General features: G+C 38.8%; 1 protein-coding gene across 2 annotated transcripts; it reads right to left on the bottom strand.

The window, feature by feature from the left end:
* Positions 1 to 7,418: 7,418 nt before the first annotated feature.
* raf1a (Raf-1 proto-oncogene, serine/threonine kinase a) lies at positions 7,419 to 23,169 on the bottom strand. 2 transcript variants are annotated; one of them, XM_042491315.1, is made up of 18 exons: positions 22,720 to 23,169; positions 20,113 to 20,339; positions 19,849 to 19,961; positions 19,624 to 19,726; positions 19,376 to 19,533; positions 18,100 to 18,189; positions 15,382 to 15,535; positions 14,811 to 14,930; positions 14,627 to 14,651; positions 13,059 to 13,174; positions 12,646 to 12,763; positions 12,366 to 12,450; positions 12,070 to 12,246; positions 11,935 to 11,981; positions 11,686 to 11,804; positions 11,412 to 11,543; positions 8,678 to 8,812; positions 7,419 to 8,591 (listed from the first exon to the last, which is right to left on the bottom strand). In XM_042491315.1, the coding sequence occupies exons 2-18, from the start codon at positions 20,311 to 20,313 to the stop codon at positions 8,451 to 8,453; spliced, it is 2,034 nt and encodes a 677-aa protein (XP_042347249.1). In that variant the 5' UTR covers positions 20,314 to 20,339; positions 22,720 to 23,169; the 3' UTR covers positions 7,419 to 8,450. The 2 variants fall into 2 exon arrangements, with proteins under 2 accessions (XP_042347249.1, XP_042347250.1); XM_042491316.1 differs by lacking the exon at positions 14,811 to 14,930.
* Between the last annotated feature and the right edge of the window lie 3,018 nt (positions 23,170 to 26,187).

Below are 26,187 nucleotides of genomic sequence, written 5' to 3'. Positions count from 1 at the left end.
CTGGCAATAAAGCTTCCTTTGCAATATGTGTTTGGTGTGTGTCCTCATATGCGTGATGTCGTGAGTAATACTTACAGAAATCCGTATGCTCTACAATGTTACAGGCTTTATCAAAAATGCAAAAAGTAAGGAGGCCATACCACTCACACAGTTATGCACACTGCACTGCACACACCACATTGCTTCCAATGCATGAAGCGATTTCTATACTGTGATAATGTATCCCCTCTGCTTTATGTGTGCCTTTATTTATGGTGTCTGTCTTACATGTTAACAGAGTGGGGTTTTAATCAGTAAAACCACATAAGAACACACATCACATTATAAACTTCAATACATCATTCCTTTTCAAAAAAAAAAATTCTGAATATTCTAATTATTTCCTGTGCAGAAATTAGGGGGCTAAGTGGAACCATAAAGGATTTCTTAAATAAAGACGTGCTCTAGAGTAGACCCTTAAACCTCCTGCTAAGGATATAAACCCAAAAGTCAGCACAGTGGTCACTGAATTTATATATTACAGAGGCCCTAAAAAACAGAAAGGTGACATTTTTTTCCTAAATTTTGTGCAAACAAGTTAATTATTAATAATACAACTAACTTGTTCCCACAAGATGATATATTTTCCCAAAAGATAAAACCGTGTTCAGACAAGATAACAATTTGTTCCCATAAGATAATTACATGTTCCCCCAAGATAATTAACCTCTGGACACGTGATTCTAACTTGTTCCCACTATAAAACCATTAAAAAAAACCTCCATATCCCAAATGATAATTTACTTATGTGCATAATATAATAACTTGTTCCCACAAGACTATAAACTTTACACACAATATTTTAAAAAGTGTTTTTCAAGACTTTAGGGACTCGATAATATGCTGACACCCTTTGCACATACAAAGTCATGATTCTCTTGTCTTCCAGCAAACCCCAGCCCAAAGATCGGTGCGTTTGGTCTGAGAGACACGTCCCTTCTCCACACTGCCACTGAAGACACAGTGAACGCTGACACCATCCATAATTTGAGGAAGTCCTTTGGAAGTCTGTTCTCTGAATGAATAAACTTTATATTCAGCTTATATGGCTCCTGCTGCCCTGCATGTTTGCTTAGCTATACAGAAAACAGTGACTATCATATCATGGTGTATTTTAGGTGCTCTGTCAGTGTAATGACAAGCTGTAAGCTTTAAGGCCTTTACAAATGAAATGTAACCCACTCCAAATATAATGAGTATTTATGACTTGTGATTGCCTTACTAAAAATGTATATTTTTAATTGTATAGTGTCTGACACTCACCCTCCCAACAGTTAACCCTAAGTTGTGGTTCCAGTAATTATCTTTAGTAAATACTGTGCACAAAAGAGGTTGGCTGTAGTGGTTATTTTTAAATCTGTTTCTAATAACTTTTACTTTAGACCCATAGGGGAGACTTCCAGGAGCTAGATTACATGTTTATTTAATCCTTATTATAATAAAAAGGCTGCAGATTACTATAACAAGTTGAGATTTGAATTATTGCTCTGGTGAATTAGGAATCAATTTATTAAGTGAGATGAAGCAGAAAATTATGTTCTGGCTCATAAAGTTCAAAAAATAAAATCTGATATATTTATCATTCAAATGCTGACTGTATGACAGAGACATTCTCTGTTGTATATTGTAATTCCTGACAGAATAGACAAGTTTACTTTACTGAACACATTCATTTCTAACCAAAGTTTATTAATCATTCAGGTTTGTTAGTCTCTTGATAACCCTTCTACCACACTGAACATATCTCAGAAAATGTGAATAGGTGCTCAAAGACTCCTTGTGACATTATTGGTTCAGTTTTATTGCTTTAGATATTTTATCTTTGTAGTTTTAGTGTTTCAGCCAACTGGTGACAGAGTTACAATTTCCCACCAGATCTCCATTTCTACACCTCGGAGACATTGTGTAGCAACCAAACATGTTCTTCTACACTTGAGTTATTTTGTCTGAGAGCACAATGATTCACAGTAAGGAAGGAATTATAATTTCACATGTATCACGCTGAAGGCACAGGTCCTCGGCTCAGTTCCTGTTATTTCTACATAAATAGCAAAAAGCTCGATGGGTTGGTCATAGGAAACATTACCTGAGAGAAAACTTAACGTTGGCAAGAGCAGACATATTTTCTCTTTTAAATTTGTATACACTTATGAGCTATGTGGAAAAGTACGCATTTATGTTTTCTTATTTTACGCTAGTTTACCGGTTTGATGGTGGTACACCCTTACTGTTAATACGTGCTGTTTTAAAACTGTTACATTTTATTTTAATAAGACATTCTTTGGACATTTTTGCACTAAAATTGTTGATATGCAACATATTCCTATATGACCTGTACTAATCTATCATCTTGAATGATATCCTCATATACACACAAAACACCACACAACCTAGACTGACCAGCCATCAGCACTGCTACACTTTCTGCCTACAGATGACTCATGAGTTATTGCAATGGCTGCAGAGACCTTTTTATGTCCTGAGGGGAGCGTAAGTTTGCTGAAAAGTCCGAGATACCAGAGCCAGATGACATATCAAACCCTCACATCTGTTATTTATCTTAGAACAGCAGGTTTTGTGTTTGCCCCAACAATTATCAGCAAACATCTCCCACAGATTAAATATGCTCACCCTAATCTAATTTGTGAGGCTTCCAGATGGTGCTGATGTTTGTTTCCTCATAACAAGCACACTGACCTGGCCTGGTGGTAGCAGGAGGCACCGAAGAACTCAGAGGAATGACACTGCAGGCCCTGAAGCTCCAGCTGAGGTGCTTCTGTCTAGACTCCTCCCAGCTGCCTGCCAAGCTGCTGCACAACAGGCGCAACCCGTGCCCTGTGGCTGCACGCGGCACTGACCATCTGCTGGAAAACATCCCAACCCATGATGAAGAGAATGTAAAGGTGCAGAGTGATAAAGTCAAGGTTCATAAACCATGATCAGACAGGCACAAAAAATAATCCCACATCCAACCCATGTACTTTACTCCAAATATCAACTCCTCTCCTCAGGCAAATGGTACAGAGTCCCCCCTAAGCAGACACAACCAGTTCAAAGCTCCTTTGTCCCACAATTGTATTTCTTTCTTGCTGCTCAGCAAACTATTGTTGTAACATATGTGCATTATTCCATACAAGAGAGTTTTAGGGCCACATTTAAGGAAAAACCTTTTTTTGAGTCTTGAGAAAAAAAGCCGTAATATTATGAGAAAAAAACTATTAATTTTTATGAGAAAGTTGCAGTTTTACGAGAAAAAAGTCATAATTTTCTGAGAATAACCTCAAAATATTACAAGAATAAAGTCATCATTTTACGAGCAAAAAAAGTCATAATATTACGACAATAAAATCGTAATTCTGTGAGAAAGGGGATGTCATATTACGGAAATTAACATATTTCCAGCAAACTATAAAGCAAACGAGAACACAAGCAACCTCCTCTCTTGTAAAACTATAACTCCATTCTCAAAATATTATGAATTTTTCTCGTAATTTTACAACTTTTTTCTCTAAATTACGACTTAATTATGGTAATATGTCCTTATTCTCGAAATCTATCTTTTTTTTTCTTTAACATGGCCCTAATCCTCCGTTTTATATACAACTGTTCAGCAGGCGTTATTTATTAATTAACAGTAACACGCAACAACAAACTATGATTTGTTTGTTTATTTAATGAGTTTTTGACCCCACAAACACAATTACGGTAATTCCGCAACCTCTGGAAGTGAAAACTGTTGTCTAGCAACACAAAAGTTAATCCTGCAAACTAGTGCACTAGAATATAAGAAACTCTTAAAGGGCTCTGCTGCAAACTAGCTTGCTAGGCTACTTAGTGTCAGTTAGGTCTACATGTTATGCGAGGGGCAGCTCCGTGCTATCATGTACAATTATCAGTGTGTTTCCCAAGAAATAAGAGTGGCCCTACTCACCAGCTCAGAGCTGCAGGCTACCGGCGCCAGTGAAGGGAGAGGACGGGTCAACTTTAAAGAGTCCCTGCCCGCGAGCGCCGGTTTTAAAAGGGTCCTTGTCTCCATCATGCTGGGGTTAGCCAAACTGAGGCAGCTAAGCTAAAAACAACAACACGGATAACAGCTCCATACCGACACAGAAAAGTCCTTACAACCGTTTGTTGAAGAACAACCGAGCGTCCTGGATACTACTAATAACTGGATAACTAATAAAACTTACCATATGAGCTCCGAAAAGAGTTTAAGACCCCCTGTTTTGATATAGGACAACTTAAGAGGGACACGCAGTAGGACTCCAGAGCAGTCTAGCACACCTGCTACTCGGAGTGATACATGAAGGTAAAAAGTCCAAATGCTGTTGTAGGTCTACTGTATCAGCACTCATGGGATGACTCCATATTATAGAAAAAAAAAAGTTTAGGATAAGATTACGAGAATAAAGTCATAATTTTGAGAAGAGAGTCGTAATATTACGAGAAAAAAGTAAGGATTTTACTAGAACAAAGTCCTATTTATTCAAGGGTAATTACATTACCTCCAGCCTCCTCGGCAACCGGGGACAATGGCTGTCCAGGAGGCTGCCTTTGCTCGTGTGTTTTATAGTTGGCTCATAAAATTACAGCTTTTTTCTTGTAATTTTATGACTCGTTTCTCATAAAATTTGGACTTTATTTTTGTAATATTACGACTTGAGGTTATGCTGTTGTAGGCTACTGTAGGCTTTACCATCACAGCTGTGATTATCCATGACCAAATCAGCTCTGATGGTATATGATACAACAGCATTCCCTCTTGTGTGATATTGCTTAATTGAATATCATGCCATGCCCCTGATTAGGCCTATTTCTAACACAGCACTATATGACATGGCGTATTTTTAATTCTCACTGCTTTCACTGGTTTTAAATGGAACAACAAATCAACACTGCTGCATTTATAAATACTGTAGCCAGCCCTGTAGACATACAGAGCTTTTTGTTGCCATCTGGTGGTGGAGTTGAAGCACAAGAGCTCCATATACAGTATCAGTGTTACTATGGTTACATAATTAGCTAATTGAGCTACAGCAGTGCAGCCTTCACTTTGCTACAGAACTGATGCAAATATAGAAATGAGAATCACAACACATACTTTTTAAGCAGTGGATTTCTCTCAAAAATAAGTGTATGTTGCTGTTACAGCACTGTAAATAAAGACCCTTATCGAAGGCCCATTAAAGAAATAACATTCATATGGATATCAGACTGATGGGTTTTTATTGCCAGATTCAAATAGCCATCTTGGCAGACATTATGAAAATTGATCACTGGGCTCCTATAATTATAGACTGGTGCACCATGTCTGGAGGTTATCGCTGTCAAATAGCATTAGTAAGGGAAATGTCTTTCTGTCTTTCCTTTGAGTCTGCACTGTCTGGAGGGATTTATGTGGTACAGTCCAGTGTGGTAAGACAAAAGTAAAAGAGCAGAGTTGTCTTTGCCAAAAATGAGCCATTTAGTCCAACGCTTATTGGGGAAAGAATAGCATTCATTCAATTCATAATATTTGTTGGTGAAAAGTAAAAGTACTCGAATACTGTACCTAGGTACTGTTTTAAGGTATTAAAAGTATAAAGTAAGTATTTCCATTCACTGTTACTTTATTTTTCTACTGTAATACATTTCAGAGACAAATTCTGTACTTTTTATTCCACATTTATTTGACAACTACAGTTACCAATTACTTTTAAGATTTAAATTGTCACATTTAAAAAAATATAATAAGCTTATGAAATAAACTGCATCATTAAAGATCAAACCAGTGAACCCTTAACAAGAAGAGTTGGGCCTTCTTCAAGTTTCAGTTGTCTATGAGTTGTTAGCAGTTCAACCTATTTCCCCTTCTCAGGCAGTGTCATTGAGTTAAGGAAGTTACCTTCGACTACAGTATTTCTCAAATGAGGGCACATGTACCCTTAGACCAGGTACTTATAGTACTGTAGGGTGTTTTTTATTTTTTAATGTTAATTGAAAAAAATCAGTCATGCATACTTCTGTAATTATTAATACTGTCAAAAGTTCAATAAAAAATTGTAAATGTCACTTCAATTTACCATACATTATATTCAATATGTCTATTTTCAATGCTGCTGTTCACTGCCATAAACTGCTGCAACAAACACAATCACCTTTACATTTACTATTATTCAGTGTGTGTTTCTACCAAATATGTTTTGTGCTGATCAGGAGGTACTTGGCTGAAAACAAATCTCAAAGGGGTTACAATTTAGAAAAAAAAGAGAACCATTGCAATATTAATACAACAACTTCCTACCCCATTAATCATGTCACGAACCCCCAGATTTATTTTCTGATCCTTTAAAGGGGCTTGACCTCTAACTACTGAACTGTACATAAAATAAACAGCAACTACAACAATTCAGTTTATAATATATCATCTATGGGCCCATTCTTCTACAGAAGGAGTACTCTTGATACTTAAAATTTCTTTAAATTACCTCTGTACATTTATGTAACTAGGCAGGACTTGAGTATTTTTACATGACTGCATTGGTACAGTCCGCTTTTGTTTGTTAGGTCTTAAATAAAGAAGGCTGACAGACATTATGGAGGAACACCCACAAGATGGAGCTCCTGCAGGCTGGGGCTGTAGGACGTTTGTTGGTTTCACTTCAGCCAGCCTGTGTGACTTGTCAGAATGCAGAAATAGAACAGATAAACACATATAGCAAAACTGATGTAAAAATAGACCACGAGCAGTCAGCCGAAGGTCCTGCTCTTATTGCATTGCTCCACTTTTGATGACATCAGATCTATTTCCCCCCGCAATGGCACTTTTTGAGACGTTATTCAAATAAGATAAACTTAAAAAGCCTCCCTCATGTTCTATTTCGTGGGCTTCAATTCAAAGAGCAATGAAACATTACAAAATAAACACTTATTCCCATATTTACTGTAAATTTGCACATGGGACTGAACCAAGTCAAGTGGTTTCGCCAGGCAGGACCTACACGTTGGATGTTTACACTAAAACAAAATATAACTGTCCTCTCTTTCCACCACATGTCGCTCCCTTGCTGAATGATTGTTGTTCCACCAAGCTTGCCAGTGGCTATGCAGCGCACGGTCGCATCAGCCAATGGTGGAATCCCCTGGTGGCGTGTCTGGACTGGATCCCCTGTGAGGTTACACCACGTTGCCACTGCTACAGCAAACATTTCACCCTGCCACAAAGTCTTGCACATGTGTGGGATTTTACTGTAGTGAACAAGAAGAGGGGCAGTATAATCTCTTGTCAACATCTCATCTGCTTCCACTGCTGCACTTAAAATGACACTAAAGCCATCGACAAAACCAAAACAACATACAATTATTGAATTTAACAATAGGGAGAAAACAAATTCTACATCTTTGGCAAAGGAATTTAACTTAATTTTATTAAAATATTGAATAGACAACTTTCTCACCAAGTACACAATAAAACGTTTAACCTCCTGACAGAGACATCAAAAGACAACAAATACAAATTAGTTTCCAAATCATTTTAAACACTTAAGACAACCGGTAAATGTCCAGCTCATGATAACCTGGTGAGGACTGATAAGGACATGTGGCTATCTACAGATCAGTTTACTCGTGGCAATGAAGCCAATGTGTAGACTGTTGAAACACAACCATTGCTTTTGCTAGAATGTGCAAATTTTCCGTCATCACTCACGCTCGCTGTCTGACTGGCTAGAATTCCTCCAAAAATTACCCAAAAAATAAAGACAATTAAAAGAAGAAAGAACAAAAAAATAAAGATAATTTCCCATGTCTACGCCATTATCATTTAAGACAATGCAAAATCAACTACTGCTGTGCAACTAAATGGACTACATCCAACGCCTTTGCTTGTGATGAATTGTGCGGGATCTTAGTCCAGGCTTTGATTCCTCTTAAGGCATTTGAGCTTTAAAGGTCCTCTTCATCAGAAACGCAGGCAGCCAGATAGAAGGGTGTGCTTCACGTCAAAGAATCCAAATCAAGAGAGACACGTGTCTTTCTCTTGAGCTTCCTTCAGTGTCCATTTATCATCGTCATCTTAGGTAGGTGTGCGTGCATGTATTTACAACTTCAACCAAATGCATTGCCACCGTAGAGCTTCCCCCTGGATGTATCTTATGCCATCCATTTCATGTGCACTGCAATCCACCGTCGTTCTCTTCCATAATAAATCTCAGATGCACATCTCTCTGCACGTCCCTCTCCTCTCTTCCTTACATATTCTACTGATTACCGTGGGTTTATGTATGATTGCATGTACATATTTCAGATATACATTTGCTTCTGCATGTAAGGAATTTGGGCGTACTGAGCTTTTGGACTATTTTGGATATTTCAGAGGAGATTGAGGAGGGGAAGTGTGAGGAGAGGAGGAGGGGCAGTGCTTGTCTGAGCGTCTAGAAAACAGGCAGTCTGGTGGAGGTCAGAGTACAGGCGTTGATATCCTCAGTGTGAGAGGCTCTGTGCAGGGACGGTTCTGAGGCACTGCGGTTTATCTTAGGTAGGGCATGCTGGAGAAGCTCAATGGAGGACAAGATCTGAAAAAAAATGCATGAAGGAGAACAAATAAGTCAAGAAAACACTCTTCGTTCAGCTTGAAGTCTGCTATTAGAGAGCAGTTCACCTGCGGGAAGAGCGGCCTCTCATCCTTCGACTTCTTGATGCAGTCGGCCACCAACCTTTTCATGGCTTTGGGGCAGTTCTTGTAGAGCTTACTGAGGTCTGGGGACAAATAGCCTCTTCCTACCATGAAGATGATCTAAGAGAAGAGAGTCACACACAGCAGATGATGAGACTGAGGGAGTGTGTAAAGCACTGATCACATTTGAAAGTATTCTAGAGTTGAACAACTGGTCTGAAAGTTGTTTTCTCAAATGACATCAGGAGATTATCCCATCACCGCAGCGAGGATTATGCTGCCGCCACATAGCCATTTTGTAATTTTGTCATGAGCAACAGCTCTTTTTTTTTTTTAATTTGTCTTCAGATTTTCACTTCGGTCCTTAACAGCACAAGTCCCCAAATCTTGTCATCTCTCTACTTAGGAATTTTTGCTGTCATCTTCGAGTTATTAACCCTCAAACGTTTGTTTTCTTTGGGCTTTGTGCGAGCCTTGTGATAAAAAAACATCATCAACACGCCCACTCATTTGTAGTCACTTAACCTGATCAAGTTTTATTGCCCTGATCCTGATTCCAGTCATTTGATATTGAGAATCTGCTGATACAGAGTCCTGATCGGAAACTTTTATTTACCTGGATAATCCAGCTGCACAGTACACATTTCAAGTACTTTAATAGCTCTGCAATGCAATACAAGAAAAATATCTGCATCCAAACAGTTCCTTAGGTTTTTTTTTTTTTGTTTTTTTTTACAAAACTAACAAACTGAAAATGGTTTTGCATGGCTAATTACAGTATAAATGTAAAACTAGTTCACTCAAACAACAAAAAATTCTATTCCCATTAAAGTGGTGTAGCAGCTTAAATTGAACTAGAAAAAATAAATAATACAAGCTGAATATCTGCTGCAAATCGTGTCCTCCATTTACGACACCTGCGTGACAGCGGATGTAAACAAAGGACTGGGCGGGCCTATGCTCAAAATAACATCCCAATCAAATACAAAACACGTGGACTGGGCCTGATACCAATCCTCCTGATCTGGTTGGAACATCCCAAGTTAAATCTACTGACATTTACCTCTTCTATTCACGCAAGGGCTCAATTGGACATTACACAGACTTTGGACTAGGGAGCTGGCAGGGTTGAGTCCTATCAAACTGATTGAGACATTTTTGTTCTCACATGCAGCTCCTCTGGGTAATGTCTAGATAATTTCAGATTTGCTGTGCATGTATGACAGGGCCTAAGTCAGTGTGCTAGTAAGAGGAACCCAATCAGTCCTAAATCAGCAGTCCAGAGATGTTTTAGAAATACAGCCAGTGAGTTTCAGAGGACAAGCATCTAAAACACTGGAGCTATTGCAGAGGCACGAGTGCATGATGCTGCAGAGATAATGGATAATACGAGGACTAGATGTTCTTGCCAGTTCAGCAGCAGCTCATAACACTACTTATGGGCACACTTTGTACAGCAACATTAGCTTATTTTGAATACAGACACAGTAAACTGAACTCAACAAGGAGCCAGACAGGATCCAGACCGAGACTCGTGGCCTGCGGGAGGACGAAGAACCACAGACACACATATGCAAACCCATGCACCCCTTTTCTCACACACGAACAGGGTTGTGTTACGGCTTCTAAAATTAGGCCAGTGGCTCCAGGACGCCCGCCTCTGTTCCATGGTGGGCCTTAGGCCAGCGCCACAACCCCCTTCAGACAGCAACCCAGTGTCTTTCCACCACCTTCTGGCTTCGGCTCGCAGCCTGACACAGTCTGGGACCCAGGAGAGGTCGACAGCTTCGACACTTGTGTGACTGTGGGTTACAGCTCTGCTTTACATGACCAAACCTAACAAGGTAGCCAGGTGTGTTTACGGTGTAGTGATGTCACCTAAGCCTTGTTTCCACCAAGCAGCCCGGCTCTGTTCAATTTCTTGTTCGAAAGGGACCCACTGCACAAACCCGCTATTTTTATTGTCCCATTAATTACAACAGACTTTGTTCTGTCTGCAGTGGAAATGAAAAACAAATATATAGTTTAGATACATATTAGTAGGTATTACAAATGGCTCCTAAGGGCACTATACCTAAAGTGTTGGTATAAATGTGGCAATAATGGGTGAGTATCATTACAATGACTTAATGTTGGGCTTTTTCATTGGCACTTTTGGCCATGTTGAGCCGCACTGATTTGCATTGCCATAACCAGTTTAAATACACCAAGTTTTGCCAAGTCATGTGGGAGACGGACCATCTCTGGAATAGGGTCAAAACACACCCCACCGCCTCCAAACAGTCTGGGGTGGTATCAGATGGGCTTTGTCATTGTCAACATTTAAATAGCCTCTGCTGCTATTACCAAACATAGCAGATACTTCATCATTTTTTTCACTAAGACTAGATGGAAAGCAAAATTGTAGCAACAGCCTGATAAACCATAATGATTAAGGAACTGGTAAGCAACAACCATTGCACAGTGCAATAGCAAACGGTACTAAAAGGGCCACTGCTTTTAAATATCACAGACTTAACACAAGCACATCAGGACAAGCCTTCAAGCGGGAAGCCCTGTTGTATGGAGATGCAAACCCTTTCCATGCTGGGCTGACGCGCCGAGCCAAACAAAGTCAAGCCAGCATGTGTGCGTGTAAAAGGGCTACTTTATGCACTGAAGTACCACCAAAATATCATCACTTGACATTCAGTGTTACAAATAAATGATGAGGCTCTACCTGATCTCTTGTTGCTATCTGGGAGTACGGGAGCTCTCCCGTCATGAGCTCAAAGAGAACAATTCCATAGGAATAGACATCAGACTGGAAGCTGTACGGGTTGTTATCCTGCATCCGGATAACCTCAGGAGCCTGTGAACACACGGACAAAAAAGGAAACACGAGGATGACATTTTCTGTTTTCATGTCACTATTTTATCTGTTAATAGTGTTTCTCAGTTTCTCAATATAGCTTTCTCATTCGCTTTATTGAGACCAGAGCTGTGTTACTGACCATCCAGAGAATGGATCCAGAAGGCTGCTCCACCTGATGTGAGCCACTCCATCTGGCCTTCACTGTTGCCAGACCGAAGTCCCCAATTTTCACCGTTAGCCCTTCATGCAAGAAGATGTCTGCACTGCTGTCAAGGAATCACAGCTAAAGCATACTAGGGAAGCACAGATCCTGACCAGAATGTTAACAGTGCATTGACAGTTTCATTTTTCAAATTACTCACACCAAAACAGCCGATAGAAAGGATACTGTTGGACTTCATATCACGATGAATGATGTTCTTTGCATGCAAATAGCTAAAAGTGAGGGGGAAAAAAGATTACATCTTGGTTTCTTTTATTTTTGTCAGAGTTTATTGGAAAAGCTCACTTTTTTTGCACTTACTCCATGCCCTGAGCCGTCTGCCTAGCAATGTCTATGAGCTGGATTATCTTGAAGTTTGTCTCCAGGACATGAATGTGTTTGTAGAGGCTGCTGCCTTCACACCACTGGGTCACAATGGCCAGGTTGTCCTTTGTCATGTAGCCCATGAACAACAGGATGTTGACATGTCGTGTTTTCCTGCAACCAGAGGCAGAGGGGAAGAGGAAATCACCAAAGCGAAGATGAGATAAAAGTTTGCAAAGAAGATGATTGCAATTGTCAAAACTGATGAAAAAGAACAGTGCATCCATTTTTACCTCAGGACCGCCACTTCATTTCGGAACGCTTGGAACTGCTCTGGTGTGGGGTCGGTCACCTTTAAAATCTTCACTGCTACATCACCTACAACAAAAATGCTCAGCTCAGTTACCTCTGACTCATAAGATCCACTGTGAGCTCATTTAAAAAAAAAAAAGCAGTTCAACATGTACATTTTCAAACCATTTCACGTGCCAGGTAACTCACTTAAAAGTGTTACGTGAAAGTGTTAGTGGTTGCATCTGAATGTGTCCTGCCCTGTGTGAAATGCATTCCTACCATGCCATTTCCCTTTGTACACAGTTCCAAATGAGCCTGAACCGATGCGGGAGTTCAAATACACCTCGCTGGCCTCGATCTCCCAGTAGTAACTCGAGTCTCGCTTGTCCCGAGGTCTCTGGATGAACAGAAGTCAAGAAGGTGAAACTTGTGTAAGACACACACTAACCAGTTATTATCAATCGCCAGAATACTGTAGGTTAGATCACATAACTCGTCTGACAGCATGCACTTTATTTACTACATAAAAGCAGGAATGAAAAGAGTACTACAATATTTTATTTAAGTACAAGTAAAATAACTTACTAATGCAGCAAAGTACAACACGAGATAAAGAATTTCAAAGTAAAATGACCAATGAGATTAAATGTCTTTTATTACTTCCGTCGCTGCAAACAAGACACTGAACTTACTATTTTATTTTTCTCCTGAGTGTTGAAGGACGGGGCCCTCTCTCGCTGGGCAGGTGCAGGGGCTTTGGACTGCGGCTGAGTCCAGCCTGTAGGACTCTGATTGGGGGAACTCCCAGCTTGAGGAATACAAAGAGAAGGAAGCCGTTCAGGATGGAAGACTTTGACTGTGTCCAAAATAATTTACTACTCACTGTAGAGGGAATTCTATATAGAAGATAACATATAATGTGACATAAAAAAAAAAAACTCTTTAGGATGCAACAAAATGGGATACAAAAATTCTCTCTCAGACAATATTAGGGAAAGGCAAATATACTTTACAGCGGACTGTATGGCAAATATTGAGCAATTTGGGACACAACCTTTATCCCAATTTTCCCTCCTTTTTTGCTTCCTTTGTTTTCAAACTAACAGAATTTAATTTAATTTACACATGAACATCAGAGGGGAAATGAAAAAATGTTTGAAGATTAATGACAAAGGTGTGAAAACTTTTTTTCTTGTGTGATAGAAAAAAAGTTTTCATCACATACAGAACAGACTTGCATTACCACCCTAACACCTCTACTGCTTAGCTATTTTTAACTTTTATTTTCTGTTGAATAGGTAGGCTTGTTTCAGTAGTGGTGTCACAGTGTTCAGGCATACACCATTGACATTACCTGCCTACTGCCCTCATTGCAGCTTTGCTTTTTTTAATCAATACTTTGTCTGACGCTATAATTATAAACTGAAAATGTCTGCTCTGTACAGCAGCAGAAAAAAGCACAGACTTGCATTAGTCAGACTTCACTTGAAAGAGGAGCTGACCGATAAGACGATTGCAGGGGATATGGTGTCAATGCGAAAAGAAAAATCACCTATTTGACAATATTTTCGATTTAACCCAATTCTAATAGGAAACTTGGCATTGTTAATGAGGGAACAGTAGTTGACTACATTGCTAAAAAGTTGGAGGTGTGCAGCTCTTCATCTAACAGCTCACTATGGCTTTAAACTAAACTACTATTAAATGCCAAAAATCACAGTTGTCTTGTTATTGCATTTTTGGATGAACGATAGCAGTGATGCTAATCTCTCTGACAAACCCATTGCATTTCCTGCCACTACTGATAATAATGGTCAACTCGTGTTTCCCCAGCTAAACACTTTTAATGTAGAGCTGCAGCAGCAGGAAATACTCTGTTTGCATTAGCAGTAACTTAATGGAGCACTTTGCAGATACTGAGTTTCAATAATGGATATCTTTTCTTGTAAAATGTCCAGTTCAATTGGAACACATATGTGGTTATGAGTTTATTAACAGGTGGGAAATTTTCCTCACGGTGGCATCCCTAATTATGGGTGGGCCTCAACGTTCAATGCCGTGATGAGTAATCTCCATGTTGAAGGGAGAAGATAATGTCTGAACAGTCTGTTCAAAAAGTTTGAATTTGAACACTTGTATGTTTCAAATGAATGCACAACCAAAAGGAGGGGAATTTTGGGTTATTGTGAAGGGAGGAAGTACGTGATACAGCACAAAAGTACACAACATGATGTTCACGAAATGCAAAGCGAGCACTTACCCGAGTCATGATCACGCATAGCATCCTACAGAGACAAGAAAAAAACACAAATTTCTGTCAGCATGCTCACACAGTTAACAACATGCTGCGCTGTCACTCATGGCTTAACTTCAAGATGTGAATGCAGATAGTCTGTTTGCAATGCATGCCACTCAGACTGCACACAGACGCTGCGCTTTCTAACCTTTTCTGGACTCTCGGAGGAGGCTTCAACAAAAGACTGGGAGAAGTGCACAATACCTACTTTCCTCTTCAGCCAGAATCTATGGCACCAGGAGCTGGGGGACGTATTCAGGCAGTCTAGCTACTCCCCAGCAGGGTACACAATACAACAGGCCAGTAGTGGACAGGAGGAAAAGGGACACAGTGAAGGAAAGTAAGGAAGGAAAGGTGATGCCCAGGTTACTACCTGAGCAGAACACAGGGAGAATATTCTACAAAGCATGCAAAACTAGTGAGCTGATTATGCAACAACATGAGCAGTGAAAAAGCAGAACTGAACAGGGGGAAGTCAAGTGTCGCACATTTTAAAATAAGATGCCATCAGGGGAATTACACAAAACAGGCTCAACCCTGTTCAGGTGGATTACTTAACGCAGAGGTAGATAAAAGGTAGAAAAAAAAGCCAGCCAGAGATAGTTTGAACGCCTGAGATGTACGTAGGAGGGCGAGATCGCTCTTCTAGGCAGAGGGATATTTTAATAGTGACTTGAACCTACAGGAGTACCCAAGGGGCCCATATGGTGTGTAGTTACCTCAATCATGCTGCTGTCTACAGGCAGGGTAGTGCTAACCATGTGGACGTTGGGCGTGGAAGTGGAGCGCTGTCTCTGGGAGAGCCCGCCGCTTGTGGGCGTGTAAGGCGTGGTGTAGTTGAAGGCATGGGGGGTGGAATATCGGTGGGCTGAGCTGCAGAGGTGAACAAGCATCGAATGTTACGACAGAGCAGCTTTTGTTCGTCTACATCTTGCTTCACAGTGACACACACCACTGACATTTGACAGAAAAGCACACACTGCGACTTCTTGAAAACTGGCCTGCTGTGGGTGTGGCCGAGGTTGATGCTGGAGCTTTCTGGTTTCATTTCTCTCACTCTCCCTATTCAAGCATCATCTGTTTATGTTTAACAAACTGCTATCACACATGTAAAATCCCTACGAGGCATGCTATATGATGACAAAAAAACAACACAAAGTAAAACAGAAAAAATAGCACTGTGAGGAAGTAGTTGTTGGTTAATTTTATTGTGGCCTTCCTCTTATCCCATTTTTGGCTAACTTGACACTGCAGTGGTATTTTGCCCTTGATGTTTGCCAAGATCACTATTGGCTCAGCCGAAGAGTACAAAGCTCACCAGCCAAATACGTTAATCTGCAAACAATCCAAATGTTAGTCTGACATGAGATGTGCACTTTTACAGCACAAAATCTAATTTTAAAAGGTTAAATTATCCCAAAACATGAACAACAAAATGCCTAATGTCCATAAATAGAACTCTGAATAGACAAAGCTTTTGGTTACTTAGTGTAGTGAACTGTAGCTGCTGGTTAAAATAAGGACAGTGAAACTTGACGTATATAAACAGAGATCATATTAAATCACACTTATGACCACATAGTGCACTCCTCTAGAACAATCCCTCTCCTGGCAATGCAAAACTATGTTTCAAAAGAGTATTTGAGATTGCCTCTGCATGGAACAACTTGATACTTTGTGAGCGCTAATTTGGCAGCTCAGAGTGCTTTTTAACCATTTTAAGTGCTCCTGAAACAACAGGCTCTTTTCACGCCTCTCGTTACATCAGCACTTGGACTAGTAAGCCCCCATAAAGCTGAGGACGTCATTAAAAACAGGATTTAATTCAATTCAGATTAGGGTTCTTTACACATTACGACTACAGCTGTTTTGGAGTCAAGCATGATAAATCATAGAAAATGACATCAGTCATGGCTACCCAAACCTGCTAATGTATCTCCACCCCTATTTACAGTATCCTCATTTGATACTTGAATTTTATTGTCCTGTAACCCACACAATGTATTTTTTTTTATTATTATTCAGAGATTTTCAACCAGCTTTGTATCATAAAAATGTGGGTAGTATTTGTAAATCGTTTATGCTATACTTCCCTCCATCTTTCCAGCGCCCATATCTTCCTGCTCATTTGCCAGCGAAAAACTCGAAGGCTGTTGCTCGAACAACAGACTGTACTTCCTCTTATTTATATGCCCCCACCACAGACAAAGAGTGTAGAAACAGACTGAGAGAGATCTGCCCCTTTCTCTCTCTTCAACTCAGATCAAATGATAAAACTAGGCAGTACTGATAAAAAGTTAAACCAAGATTCTGTTGCTGTTTTGCCTATTACTTGCCTCAAACTGTTTCTGAAACATATTTAAGTGTTCTTCTTAATTGTTTGTGAACAGGATGTGGGTGCCATACTGTTTCCTATTTTGTAAAAATGGAGGCTGAAAAAACTGAGATCAAACAGTAAAACTAAGCAGAGCTGATTAAATATGAACCAAGATTCTGTTACTGCGTTTCCTAGTTCAGAAATATATTTTAGTGCACTGTTGATCAAAAACATTTTTTCCAGCCAGCCACCATATTGTTTCCTGTGTCAAATTGGAGAGCATTACATCAATCACTTTTGTTGGTTCAGTGCAGCACAGTGCATTCTAGTATTGTATGTTTTCTACCCTTTAAGCAAAAGTAAATGCCACAGCTTTTTTCCTCTTCTTTTCTCTGGTCCTGTAGCACCAATCTCAAGAGTAGATAGCCCAGTTTTTATGAAAGTACCCTTTTTTCTGCAGTGAAATGCTTCTTTAAAACCTTTTCTTTGTTCTCTCTGGTTTGCCAGAATTTTGCAGTTCAAGTGGCACTTGATTATTTTTTGACCACTTGTGGCTATGGAGCTTTTTTACTAGAAGAGATACACATTTTGTTTCTCTTGCACACGCACTAGGACGCACACAGCCGCATGCAAGTGATGCGATACACATTTCTACTATAACACGCCAAGATATGCAAAAATCAGCAGAGACAGGGAAGAAGAGGATGAAGACAACTGCAAGCCAGGTAACATAAATGTGATAACTCTAAAATGCTTAAAAATATGTTATAAGGAAGGGGATGCTTTCAATATGTTTGTAGAGCTTAAGGATACACAAAATGTGTTTTAGTGAGTAACACTGAATGTAAACATAACTTTTGTTTGTTTACAGGGCCTGTTTAAAAAAGAAGTATATCACTCTTCTTTGTTCTAGTCAAAGAAGAAACACTGTTACATAGTTTGTATGTTGTTTATGCTGTTTCCAAAACTCAGCCTTATTTGTAAATGTATCATTTGCAACTGATATTGAGAAGAATTTCTGAGGGCAATAAATCCTGTAGGTATAGTATATATCTTACAATAATAAAAAACACTCTGAGGATAGGTTATGGGCACATCAGACATAAAACCTTTGCCTCACCTTGGAAACCGTGTTAAAGATTCTCTCACTCGCCTGGAAGTCAGCGGGGGCAGTGAAGGGGCACCGCTCTCACCAGGTGTTGGACACAACCTGAAGATAGAGAGTGACAGGGAATGAATCCCTCGTAGCAAACAGCGCATGGGAATGTGCGAGCGCTTAGTCAAATAACAGCTGACTGCTAAAGACTACAATAGTTGTCAGCTTACGGCTTATCTCATCACTGTCAGTGATATGGATCTTTGAAAGACTGCTGCCTGTCCAGCAGCCTGCATGCAAAACAACACTAATAAGGTTCCATTCTCTGTGTCAGTATGCAAAGATATAAGCTTAGACCTAATCAGGAGACCTGTATTATCAGCAGAAATCCCCTTTCCTGTTTTAACAACATTTCTGATCCACTATGAATTTAACCTCAAATTTTATTAGATTGAAATCTTAATTAAAGAGATACTTGACCCCCCAGATTACCACTTGCCTATCAACTTTTGTGTTACATTGAATACTGATGAAAACTTTTTATCTTATACCTCCACGGTGGTCAAAGAATCCAAAAACATAGAAAATCCTAATAAATAGAAGTCATAGGGATCCGTGTTCAACATTAGCAAAATTTTATCAAAACATCAGTTTCAAACTCTAACACAACTTGTGCAGTGTACTATAAGCCTCATTTATCCACTCATGTAGTCAGTACTTCCCAAAAACACTCAGTTTACTCGCTGTGAGATGGCCCTTTCCAACAGGGATCTGAACTAAAGGTGAAACTTATCTTTGGTGTCTTCAAAGCCAGACTCCTGTGGCAAAACAGTAATTTTACCTTGCTGAACACAGGAGCTGTCGGTCTACCACTTCCATGATTGGTAGGTTGTTTGTTTTATTGTGTGACTTTGGTGTTTTAAAGGATTAGGTCAGATTCACCAAAGTCACACAACTGTTTGTAAATGAATGTTTTGATATAGTTTTGATGCTGTTAAACACAGACCTTTAGGACTCCAATTCATCAAGAATTTTTCAGAAAAAAAGTTGTTATAACGGATTTGATGTAACACGAAGTGAATAACTGATACACAAATGGTCATTTGGAGGGTGAAGTATTCCTTAAACTATTACCTTCCATACTGAGAATGGCTGTAGCATGGCTGGTATGTCTGTCCGTTATATTTCTATAATAAATAATTTGTGATATAATGTTCAAAAAGTATTTTTACAAAACATACTGACAAGTTACTAATGACCTGTTTACATCATGCTCCCATTTCAAGGTGAAGACACTTACAGGAGTTGTCTGATATTGCTCCAGTCCACACACATCGTGGGCACTTTGGTGCTACAATGCTCATGGAATTTGTAGCCGCATGTTTGGCAACGGAAACCATTCAAAAGAAACTTCTGGCAAATATCACAGAACGCTAGCTTCAGATATGTTTTCCGAACCTGAAAAGGACAGAAAAAATATGTATTTCATCAGCAGTGACACTTTGCATTGACTTGAGTGTGAGGATATTGTCAAATTCTTCTACTCACAAAATTATGCGTCGTCAAGGGAACATGATCTAAAACCTCAACCAGAAGCTCTTCTCCGATAAGGGAGGTGGAGTCGGTGTTCCAATCCATCCGTAATTTTTTACTGTAACAAACACAGAAAAAAGGCTTTGCATGAGGGGATAAGTAAGCAAAATAACTGCAGCAAGTAAGAATGTGATTTGTACAATCTCTGATCTTTCAAACCTACAACAGTCCTGAGCTCACCTCCTCTGTTCTGGATGCAGTCGAAATACAGCGCAGCACTGAGGCTGCAGACCTCGCACCTTTAATGCTTTAATCAGGCAACTGTGCAGAGTCATACCTGGACGCACGTTTACCTGAGGGACAGATAAAGTATTAATTCCTCTCTTGTTTGCCTGAATGTTAGTCACCCATATGTCTGTAAGTAACTGTGTACCGATGCAGTATTTCTGCAGCCTTATTGGAAAACTGTATGTCATCTTCTACCTTCAGGAAAAATCAACTCACCACAGTGCGCTGCTGGTTTGGGAGGTAGACACGGATAGTGCTGCTAGTCTTGGAGTCGGGCATCTTGCTGTCATCGGAGGAGCGACGCTGGCAGGGGAAGCCCTGGACCATGGTCGGGGAGAGACACGGGCCCTCAAACGCAGAGTCCTTCATTCCAAAGCCATTGCTCAGGGTCTTCCACGCTCCCTGGAGGTGCTCCATTAGTAAAGCTAAGTGCACTCAATGGTCTGAAAAAAAGAAAAACATACACAGTGTTAGTAGTACAAATGCTTGAAAGTTCATACCATTAGTTCGTTTTGTTCTATGTAAGGATATGGTGGCGAGCAGACTTAGTGTCAAAGTGTAAGAGACTAACTGGCAAATTAGAGAATAAATGTTTTTCATCATGAAAAAAAAAGTCCATTCAAATCTTTACAAGCATATATGACTCAGTTGATATTCTTTAACCAAAATATATCTCTGGATATAGCCTTGTAGTTTTGGGGAAAAAAGTATGGAAATACAGGTTTGCATTAGGGTATCTCTAAACATAATCTCCCCGAGTGAAACCAACCCTCTTACATGATGGCGTGATATGGGTCATTTCAGTGTTATGTCAGTTCTTTCAGAAGTATGACAGGAAAAGTAAAGAGTATGTTCTGATCTGTTTAGTGGTCCTATATGCTTAACTCTCAGCTTAACCCTAAGCTATGCAATATAGTAGTAGTTTTAAGAATTACATGTGTGCTTTTTTTGGCATAATACTAGCAATCGTCCTTTTCTTTTCAAGTGAGAGTGAGCAGCAGAGCAGTGTAGACAAACTAATCCACTCCGACCAGGAGAATCTCAGGCGAGCACAGAGGTCAGACGTGTTATTTACAGTATATGCTTTCAACACACTCTTTTTCTGTGTGGTCAGGCAAACCGGCAACTTAAACTTAAGAGCCTGAAACAGATAGTAAAAGATCACAATATCAGTTCTTATTAAATAAAGACATAAAGGAAAAGAATAACTTAAAAAAAACAATAGTAATTCTAAACACGTGTGCTCCTTTAAAAAAAAATGTGTTACTTGTTAACTATACAGTGGCATGAAGAAAAAAAAACACCTTGAGTTGGTATATCAGGTGGGCTGCGCAATCAATTGAAACATAATAGAAATCACACTATGGTTACGTGCAACATCCAAACCACAGGACCTGCAATTTTTTTTTAGATAAAGTTAAAATAAGTCACAACATACGATTATAAATGAGGCACTGTGGTGCCAAAGAGATGCTCGAGCCCACAATCATATTTTAGAAGTAAGGGAACATGCTTGTTTGGTCCAGACCACAGCAAAAATCACTATCATTATCATTTAGATACTTTTTTTCCCAGTGAAATGGAAATACAAAAATTTGCATCGTCACTAAATTCGTGGCTCATATTGCAATTACAATATCATTTAAAATAATGTTATTTTTTGCATATTGTGCAGCCTTACGATAACAATAATAATAAATATTATTTTTATACAATTACAATAATCTAAAAAATGAAGTTAAATTCAAAGCTGAAAATAGCCTGTTGTTTCAAAGAAAATGCAAAATGCAAGACACAAAACTTCAATAAATAAATAACAATATGAACAAAAACAATAAAGGAAAAAAACAATAAAACATCAATATAAAAAACAGAATAAAATACATTTACTTTCTAAACCACACACACACACACACAAATATTTACATAAGCCATGTAGCCTAGTCTGCAGTTTCACCAATTCTTGGTCCTTTCTTTTCAGTGTGTATATTTTCACTCTGCAGAACTCCTAATTATCTCTGGTGTGTCCTTTACAAAGACCTGTTAGCACTGAGGAGATGATTTACTGCAGTTGGTGAGTAGTTAGCTGTCACAGCACACATACCGCTGTGTCAATAGCACAGAAATGCAGAAACCTGTTAGATTGTGGGTCTTGAACCTTTCCCACCATGCTGCAGGCATATTGTTCAAAACAAGTGCTGTGATCCATCCAGAAAAGGGGTAACAACAGAGGGAAAAAAGTGCAGTCCAGAATAATTAGACTTTACTCCCGTCTGCTTGTATCTGTGCTACATAACAGGTCAGTCTATATAAGACAGCCAACTTCACAAAAGCCACGATGACTGCTGCATCCACAGAGGAGTTTCTGTGACTTGACTGAAGTGTTCAAAGTCATAAATGTAGGTGAGATCAATGTCAGCAGATTTTGTGAGAGTTACGCACACAAAACTGACTTTTGAACGCCTTCAACGGAGCTCCAATGAAATCCAACTTCTGCTAAACAGACTCATAAAATGAGCCTGCCGCTGATATGCGTGCACCATTTACACAACTACAGAAGCTATTCGTAGCCTACGTGTGTTTTTATAAGGCCTGGTAGATCCAGTTATTGCTGTGAATTTGCCTGTAGGCCCTCAGAGGCGAACTACCGTCAAACTTCACTGCACAGCTCTCTCTAATCACCCTCCATTCAAATTCCACTATTTCAAACAATGCATGTCTTGGTTATGTGCTTTACCGAGAAGTCGTTTCGCTGTCGTTAGCATTTCAAACATTATTTTAAAGAGTAGCGATGCTAAGAGCCAGTAGCCTGTGTGTGCTTACCAAGAGAAGTTAGAAAAGTTGTGCTCCGCCATAACTTCAGGAAAAAGTGGCGTCGGTGACATCATCATATTTGCAACGCATTCAAAGAAAAAGGAAAAAGTCGAAGTTGGTAAAGACCCTGAAGTTGTAACAAATATGTATCCGGTAAATGTAGTAATAATTTAAGACGCGAAGGTCATAGGCGGGTCTATTTTACGAGCCACCCAAATATAATAAGAGGAAAAGTTTTATCTCCCAGTCGTGGTAAAAACGAAAAAATCCGTCGGACCCTCAAAGTGACACGACGAGGGATATTCTTTAAATCCCGTGAAGCACTTTCAAATTAAAACTCCCAGAAGTTGCTCGGTGCTGACTCGCTTTTTCAATCAATATTTACGTTGTTGAGGAGAAGGTGAAACGGTTTGAGTTGGTGTCTTGCGTCCGTCTGACGCCAGTGATTGAAACAGGACCTTGCAGTCATAACAAGAGTTGCAAGCATCACTCACACTGCGCAACTATAGCACACATTAATCCCTCCCACTTTGGGAAAACCGTTGTTTTTGCTCATTAAAAATGAAATGCACCTTTAAAAAAAGTTGGATTCTCAATATATGACCATAATTTACATATATACTTTATTTAAAGTCGTATTCTGCAATCGCCACGTTGCAAATGAGCTCACAGTTATTACTTTTTTCCGCAAATGAAGCAATAATATAATTTTATGAACATTTGTTAAAATATTAGTTGCAACAGTATCTTTTGAAAAGCAACAAAAAAGCCCACTCACAACCGGTTTGGAGTAAAGGTGTAAACCATTATAAACTCCACGTGCGCCACCAGCTGGATATTTGGGGACAGTGCAGCATTGCAAAATTGCAAATTATTTTTCTGATTTTCGTCAAAGTCATGTTACATTTTGTATTTCTGGCCACAAAGATAATAGCCAACCTGTGGTATGACATATACACTAGTAAAAAAAATCCACATATATCAGGGGTAAAAAATTTTTTTTTAACTGACAGATGCTTTATTCTTTAGTTTATATGAATTTTAAGTGGGATCAAACAGACTTAAATTTGAACTGTTGTTAGCCAAAAAAACAGCATGTTCCTCTCCAAACTGGCTCTGAAACAGTACAATTGTGAAACTGTACCCTCTTACACTCACCATGTGTTCACCATCTCTGTAGCATCCCGGTCTGGGTCCCCTGAGGTCCCCCAATTACAGATGGCTCATAGGTCCTTTCAGCAAGCTGGAGTTGACACCATCTGAGAATAAAAACAGCTTCATCAACATCCCAGGCAATATGTCTTCATGGGTTCAGCATACATTGTTTCCATAAAGCAGCAGCAGCAGCAGCAGACAGTTTTAGTTAAAAATCTAAACCTCAAAGTCACAATATATTTCAATTTTACTTTCATTCTACCTGTTCAACTTTACACTCATTTTCTGACAGATATTCCACCTAGCAAATAACAGAAATGCCAAATACTGTTTCTGTGAGGATGAGGGCAGGGCTTTGTCATTGAGGAGCGTTTTAAGGTGCTCCACCCCACATGCAGCACCATCACTGTATTTCAGTCAGTGTGGGATAATACAGTGAAACATCTTTTAATCCATTCAAAATGATGCATTATAGGTTTTGATATTTTCCCTGCTTTGTATTAAATGTTGGGAATTATATAAAAAAAGACAACAGGATAAAATAATTGCTCCCTAAGAGCTCTGTGAGCAAAGCCACCTTAAGACTGAGATGAATGCATCTTTCCCACTTATTGATCTGACTGAGCACTCAGGCCAGTTAGCTGAGATGCTTGCAGCTCCCATGGATTGTTGTCTCTATCAGTCCACTTGTCTTCAAAATGTGATGCAGTCAAGACTCCTTAAACATAAAGGGTCCACATTATACAATAACATTCTGAAACACATACACACTATTGTTAGATTATTGTGATTATGTATTGTTTAGGTCCATTTACACTCTCATTCAAGCTCCAGATTCTTTGTGAATGCCTTAAAGTTAAAAATACAACAAACTAAGTTGCCTATAAATAGTAATTTCATGGATTTCTTGAAAAAAAAAAAAAAAATTACTTCAGTTTTAGTTTCAAATATGCCTCTTAATAATTTATGTATCAGAAGACTGTCATAACAATAGCAACCTAATATATACATATATTTATATATATTTAAAGGCTTTTGCTTGATTACTTAGAGTCAAAGATTTTTGATGTAGGGGAGAATTGGGTTGGTTGTTACAGTTTTTACCTTCATTTGAACCCTTAAACTGTATCCTTAATAGATTCCATTTAAATGTGTAACAGAAGCCTACAATATCAGGTAGAAACAGAGTGACCTTACTCTCTTTACGTTATTCTGTCCAAGAGAAATGGACTGTCAAATAACTTTTGTGCATTTGTGACAACCATCCCCATGTGTTATTGTAAAAGGGAATTAAAAAAATTAATCTTAAAAATGACTGTAAAAAGTTAAATTTTAAATTTCATTTAACTTCTTTATTTACATGAAACAACCTAACCAGTTCATGCATCAAGAGAATGCATGCAACAAAATCAGGACGATACCTGTGACAACCTACCTACGAGGAAAATGTGACAAGCATCCACAACACATGTTGTAGCCTAGCTAAAAAAAGAAAAATATAAACTACAGCTCTTCCTTCATATATTTTAATGCAAACAATTGTTTTATCATAAAACCCATTGTGTAAAAACCTCGGCGATAAACACAGGTCATAATATCAAAAAACAACAACAGTGCAAAGTCACACCCCAGACACCCTCTAACTTTGATAAATAAAGTTGAGTCCCTAATCAAAATAGTGGTCATTAAACCCAAAAATACTCTTTTCGGTTAAAAAAAAAGAGTTTATTTGTAGAATATAAAATTAATTCTGTTGCTTTGCATCTTTTTGCCATGCAAAAATGTGTCTTTGTGTGGCCTATTCCAAGTAATAAAAAGGCAAACAAATGTAATAGGTCACATTACTTTTATGACATAATAAAATGGTTATATTACTTATTACATTTAACAGGGCAACTGGTCTAATCTTTCACTGTTTGAAACCTGGAGTGAAATCACTTTTCTTATGCTGCTTTCAGATGCCTTTCAAAAGTATTTCAATCTTGGAACCCAAAACAAGTTGGTGCGATGTCTTTAAAAAACATATGGGGGAAAGGGTTATAAGCCACTTTGTAAGATGTTCCAAAAAATATTTTAATTTTATTTATTTATTTTTTATTTTCAATATTCATCAATATTCATCATCATAATTCCATCACAATTTCCAAGTCATTTCCTTGTTTATTTACTATTTTATTTTTTAGTTTCTTTGACCCCTTTAGGGTTTATTTTATGTAGTAATAATAATAATAATTGTCATCATCATCACCATTGTTATCATCATATGTATTTATTATTATTATTTTTGTTATTTTTCTAATTTTCAGGTCATTGTTGTTGTTG

This window comes from Plectropomus leopardus, chromosome 8, assembly GCF_008729295.1.
Source record: "Plectropomus leopardus isolate mb chromosome 8, YSFRI_Pleo_2.0, whole genome shotgun sequence".
Lineage (NCBI taxonomy): Eukaryota > Metazoa > Chordata > Actinopteri > Perciformes > Serranidae > Plectropomus > Plectropomus leopardus.
This window is presented reverse-complemented; position numbering and strand designations above follow the sequence as displayed.

Excerpts from the sequence above, each read along its gene's own strand:
- raf1a (XM_042491315.1), bottom strand. The coding sequence starts at position 20,313 with ATGGAGCACCTCCAGGGAGCGTGGAAGACCCTGAGCAATGGCTTTGGA. Across the intron at positions 15,536-18,099 it reads TCTTTAACACGGTTTCCAAG|CTCAGCCCACCGATATTCCA; the intron begins GTGAGGCAAAGG and ends TCACCTCTGCAG. Across the intron at positions 11,544-11,685 it reads CTGGATCCATTCTCTGGATG|GCTCCTGAGGTTATCCGGAT; the intron begins GTCAGTAACACA and ends GTGTGTTCACAG.